General features: G+C 41.4%; 1 protein-coding gene across 2 annotated transcripts; it reads right to left on the bottom strand.

Annotated features, from left to right (window-relative positions):
- Nucleotides 1-3,684: 3,684 nt before the first annotated feature.
- LOC116423046 lies at nt 3,685-5,082 on the bottom strand. Of its 2 annotated transcripts, none has more exons than XM_031963942.1 (2): nt 4,866-5,082; nt 3,685-4,599 (listed from the first exon to the last, which is right to left on the bottom strand). In XM_031963942.1, exons 1-2 carry the CDS (start codon nt 5,038-5,040, stop codon nt 4,109-4,111), a joined length of 666 nt encoding a protein of 221 aa, XP_031819802.1. In that variant the 5' UTR covers nt 5,041-5,082; the 3' UTR covers nt 3,685-4,108. The 2 variants fall into 2 exon arrangements, with proteins under 2 accessions (XP_031819802.1, XP_031819803.1); XM_031963943.1 differs by having other exon boundaries at nt 3,685-4,588; nt 4,866-5,080.
- Nucleotides 5,083-5,373: the final 291 nt, after the last annotated feature.

Genomic DNA, 5,373 nt, shown 5'->3' with positions numbered 1-5,373 from the left:
TAACCTTTCCGATAATAATGATAATAACAATACTCATGTAGTACATGTGTAGTACAAAGTTTGCAAAAGTTTTATTTTTTACAAATTTTTAGTTTTTAGTTCCTGCATCAAAAGCTTGTTCAGGGTCACACAGGAATAAATTCACAACATTCTCATGTGTGTGTTAAGTGAAGTCAGTCAAAGATTGTAGAACTTGTTCCTGCCACAGAACTTTGATCTAGTCTCCCACTAAGCAACTACCTCCATGACTTGAAACAATCACTTGTCTTGAGAAACCATTCAGGCCCTGAATGAAATTTTGTAATTTTGTAATCCTGCTTTCCCCTCCTTTCCCAGTTATGATCCGTGTATAAAATACGTGCCTTTCAATTCTATGAGAAATAAGGTTCTGACTGAACCTCCTCTTGCCAGGATTGATTTGATTTGACTAGTAACAGTCCTAAAACTTGGCTTCTCTTGATGGGGAAGATCATTGGGGAAGTATTAAGTCAAGAACTGTTGGAAATAAGGAAAAGTTATTTTTCCTTTTAATGCTGCTTTTATTTGTACAGCTGTAATAAGTGGTATTCAGAGGCAAAGGAAAGAGTGTAGGTTTAAATTAGGAATCATTGGGCAAAATTTTCAATTTTCAATTGTTCAATTCAATTTTCAATTGTTTCAATTGTTCAATTGAATAGAAAGGTGGGCCCAAACTCACCTTTTACTAATAGACTATACTGCCCTCCAGCTTTTTAATATGTTTCTTTTCCAAAATTTGTCAGAAAACCTCCTCGAAGATGGTAGCTATTGTGACCTATGATTTAAAGTTTTTCCTGGTAAGATAAAGAAAGGGTATAGAGCCCTGAAATATCCCAATTCATGGAGTATCTCACAGTATCTCCTTGAATAATTCTGACTATCCTTGTATTTTTACAGATCTGGGTAGTGAGATCTTGTATCATTCATGATTGCTTTCTCAGGAAGGAGAGAGCGCTAGAAGAGCTAAAACGCTAGTTGGGAAAAACCAGAGAAAGTAGGGCCAATAGGGAAAGCAAACATAGGAACAGAATCTGGATGGGGCTCTAATTCCACCCTTTTCAACAACGGCAGGACTGAATCAAGGGAAGATTTTGAATGTCAGAGATTTGTCTATTCGAACTTCTGTCCCGATTTCGCCAAAGCCCTTCAGGACTTGTCTTTATCCTCGAAGCTTCTCCAAAAATCAGATGGGTTGGAGAGAGTATTTCTAGGGGCATCACTTCAATGGGTATTTGTCTACTGGCCAGTCATTCAGAGCCCTTTTCCATGTGGCTATTGCTAACTTTTATTCCCTCCTCTGAGAATCACATCTTCATATTCTTGAGCAATCTTTCAGATCTAGTGAATGTTTCCTCCTTCCTCGCCCGAGACAAAGAAGAATTGCTTCTTGAGATACCTCAAAAGTGGCTGCAAGTGTTTTCTCTTCCCCATCCTGTGTTGATTGTCTACTTTTAGCTGCATTGCTTGTGTTTGTGTCAAACAGTTGGCCTTTTCCGCAATCATCTTTCTCTATTTGACCTCCCATGCAACTCTGGATTTCTCCTGGGGTCGTCATCGTTACCCTCCATCCCCAGCCCCGCAGTCTACCCCATCCCGACCTCCAATATTTCTGACCCTGAATTTCGTCCATGCTCCAGTCATTTCATTGGTTCACCAAGGAGGAGAGAACTGATTGTGCAGAGTGAAGAAGTTCATAAGTCAAGGAATGTGATGGACAAAGCAAAGAAGTCTTTTCTTTCTAAAACCTCCTTTGAGGAGGAGAGATGCTGTCAGAGTTGTGGAAGATGGGGAAGGTCCTGCTTTGGTTCCTTTTAGCAAGAAATGAAAGCAATTGGCATAGCCTTTGATCCATGGCCACATTCTCCAGCATAATTTGTCGGCATTGTTTCCTTTCCTGGAGAGGGACCGAGAATGCTTCCCTGAGCCTGCATGCCTTTCTCTAGAATGAACCAGACTGGTGATGTCTTCTTTCTGGAGAGGCCCACTGGAATTCGAGGTAAAGGGTAGCAGTAATTTTCCTTAATTTTGACAAACAATGGAAGAGTTTTGTGGGTTTTGATCTGGATGAGTCAAGGGGCTCATCCCCTTGGAGGAAGGAAAGTCAACATAGATGAATCCTGATTTGGAAGGAGCTCCAAAACACTTCCTTCATTTTATTGTTCTTTTCAATTTATGGACTAACATGGTATGAAGACAGGATAGTTGACCATGAAACTGTCAATCTTTTATGCATACCTTGCTAATCATGGAAAATAAATAAATCACAAAGTCATCATCTGTTGGAACACATGGGAGCCATCTGACAGTGGCTGCCAGAGATCTAACCCAGAATGGCTCTCCTCTTGTGAGAGGATGATACAAGGAGACTGAGAGGCACTACTCTACTACAATTAAATCCATTCATCATATCGAGTATAAGCCTATCATTATATCACTAGGCATTATTTGTTGTAAGATTAATTCAATTATGCTGAATTAGAGAACTATCAATCATCATGCTAAACTAATTAACCATTGGTCTTATCCATTCCACTGAGTTAACACCTTATTGTAAGAATCCTTGTTTCAAATAAACTTCTCCAGAGTTGTGGCCCATTACAATCATCTTGTGTCCTATATCCTTCCCACCCACTTCTCCTGGGGCCTAGAGTAGGCTCCAATTATGAGAAAATAGATTCACAGCCCTCCCCTCCAACATACAGACACACAAAGAGAAACAAAGAGGGCTACCAAGAGAGGCAGAGAGACCGTGAGAAGGAGGGAGGAAAGAATGGAGGAAATCTGGAAACACTAGGCACCCCCTTCATGACTGTCTGAGATTGAGGCTCTGCTGAGACCGATTGCCATTGTCTCATTTGCTCTTCAAAGCAACCTCTTGAGGTAGGAATTACTTACTTGCCACTGGCTAGATGAGGAAAGTGAAGTGGACTGTAGTTCAGAGGTCAGTCAATGCTGGGCCCTCACTGAATGCATTGTCCTTTTTGCAAAGCTCTGAATGGAGTTGGAGCATCCCCTGTGCCAGTGAGTGGGGAAAGTAGGGTTTTGAGTAACGCCTTTCCCATAGTCCCCGCCTAGTGCCAGGAGTTACCCTAAAACCCTATCTTCCCCACTCTGTTCAGGATAGTCTTCCCTTGGTTGCCAACGTTGCCCTCCCACTCTAATACGTGGAAGTGACACAGATGGCAAAGCTCGTTCCTAGCCAGAATGGAGTGCTAATCACTAAACAGTATTAATTTGATCTGAAAAACAAACCAAAACATTGAGGTAGATGTCACTACGAGAGAACAGTTATGGGAATGTCCCAGGATCACAGAACTGGCACATGTCTCACATCCTGTAGAATGCTTTCTCAGTCTCAGGGAAGTGGCAGCAACCCCCAGAGTGTAATACTGACAGATCTAAATTGGGTTAATCAAACCTTATCAACTCTGCTTCAGGATAATCTTTCCTTGACTCCTAATCCTATTTCACATTCTCCATGGGAGGATGGTGAACTGGTCTCAACAAGGGATCAAAATTATGTAAGTAAAGCCATATGTACAAATGAATGTTAATATAGTATCAATACTTTGGAATAACTTCCAAATTGATACAGACTGACCATACCTATTTCGAATACTGTCAGAAACACATAGAAAACACTGAAGCAGTAACCACATACAAAGATAGTGTGCAAAAATAGATTTTATTGAAATGTTTTTCTCCGTCACCAGAATTCTTCCAGCATCCCCTCCCAGACAAGCATTTCAAATTAAAAATGACTTGTTACAAAAAGGATGAAAGGGAAATGTCAGCAAAACTTAGTAACCTCCTGTATCTTCAAATTGGCATTCATTGAGAATGAGTTTTTCTGTGTAATTGTTACATTTACTATTATTGTTTGGAGGTGGGTCTGAACATGTAGTTATAGTCCTCTTAAAAGTGACCTCAAAAAGGGAGAAGCTGGCTTCCCTAGTGTCAAGACCTGGCTTCTTCCCAGCTAGCCACTTGGGAAAAAGAAAATAAAAAGGGGAAGAGAATTCAAGGAAAACCCCAGAAATCAATGTGCAAATAGTTGTCACCATCAACTCCTTGATAGCATCATTGCAAATCACTGGCGGGCTCTAGAATCTGAGTGCCCATTGGCTACCTGCGCTTTCTTGCTCACATTGAAAATTGTCACCAGCCATTTCCAAACTCTATGAAAACAGGGAAAGCAAGGAAAGCAAAAACATGGACAGCATCTGGCACAGGGCTCAGGTTTCACTCTTTCAACAAGAGCCGGACTGGGAATTAAGAGAAGATTATCATGAACGTCAAAGATGTCTTCATTAAAACTCTGTTCATTTGTAGCACCTATTTCTGGGTCTCTTAAAGTAGACATGGAGATGCCATCAACCAAAGTGAAGCCTGAGGGTGAATCTTCCCGATCTTTCCATCGACTTCTTGCTTTGGACTCTTTGTGCTCTTCTTCCTGCTCCTCTTTCCTTTCTACAGATTTTCCATTTCCTTCAACCACCTTTGTGTAGTTGTATTCTACCTTACTCTGGAGGATGTGAAGGTGCAAGTCACCAGGGTCCATTTCTTGTTTCTGAAGGATGACTGTGAAAGAGAAAAATGGAACATGGAGGATCGATTATGTCAGGAGAGGATACACTCAAGTGTTCTCAACAAGTGAACAAAATTATGTAGGGAAAAACATATTTGAAAGAGAGGAAAATGTCAATACTTTGGAATGGTTTCCAAACTAATCCTTTTAATGCTCCTTATGAGATTCAATGTCTCACTCATTTTGCTCCCATGGGAGCACATTGTCAACATTTTGAGCCCTCCCAAAGTCCTTCTCAGCACCCTCTCTCCTTACTCACCATTGTCATTGTTGCAGACATCACTGCCGTCAGCATCATGGCAATGATTGTCACTTTGATCACTGCTGCTGCCGTGGTTCTTGTAGCCATCATTAGAATGATCACCTTCACTGTCATCAATGCTGCTGTAGTCACTGGCATAAGTGTGGTAGACAGTTGGGAGGTCAGGACACATTAAGGCATCTTCCAAATATTCCAAATGTCCCGGGACAAACTCGGGTGCCACGATGACTTCTTCCTCAGAGCTTTCTTTACTTCAATTCTTCTCTGGATCACTACTAACTACCACTGCGTCATCTGTGGGCAACATGGAGCCTGAGGAGATGTCTAGATTGTCTTCAGATAGCTGTGCTGATTCATTTTCTTTCTGCAGTTGTTTCTGGGGAGGCATAGAATGGTCACCCTCACTGTCATCACTGCTGTTATAGTCACTGGCATAAGTCTTGTAGTCAGTTGGCAGTTCAGGACATATCAGGGCATCTTCCAAATATTCCAAATGTCCCGGGAC

Source organism: Sarcophilus harrisii, chromosome 3, assembly GCF_902635505.1.
Source record: "Sarcophilus harrisii chromosome 3, mSarHar1.11, whole genome shotgun sequence".
Taxonomy (NCBI): Eukaryota; Metazoa; Chordata; class Mammalia; order Dasyuromorphia; family Dasyuridae; genus Sarcophilus; species Sarcophilus harrisii.
The sequence above is the reverse complement of the archived record's forward strand: the minus strand, read 5'-3'. Positions and strand labels throughout refer to the sequence as shown.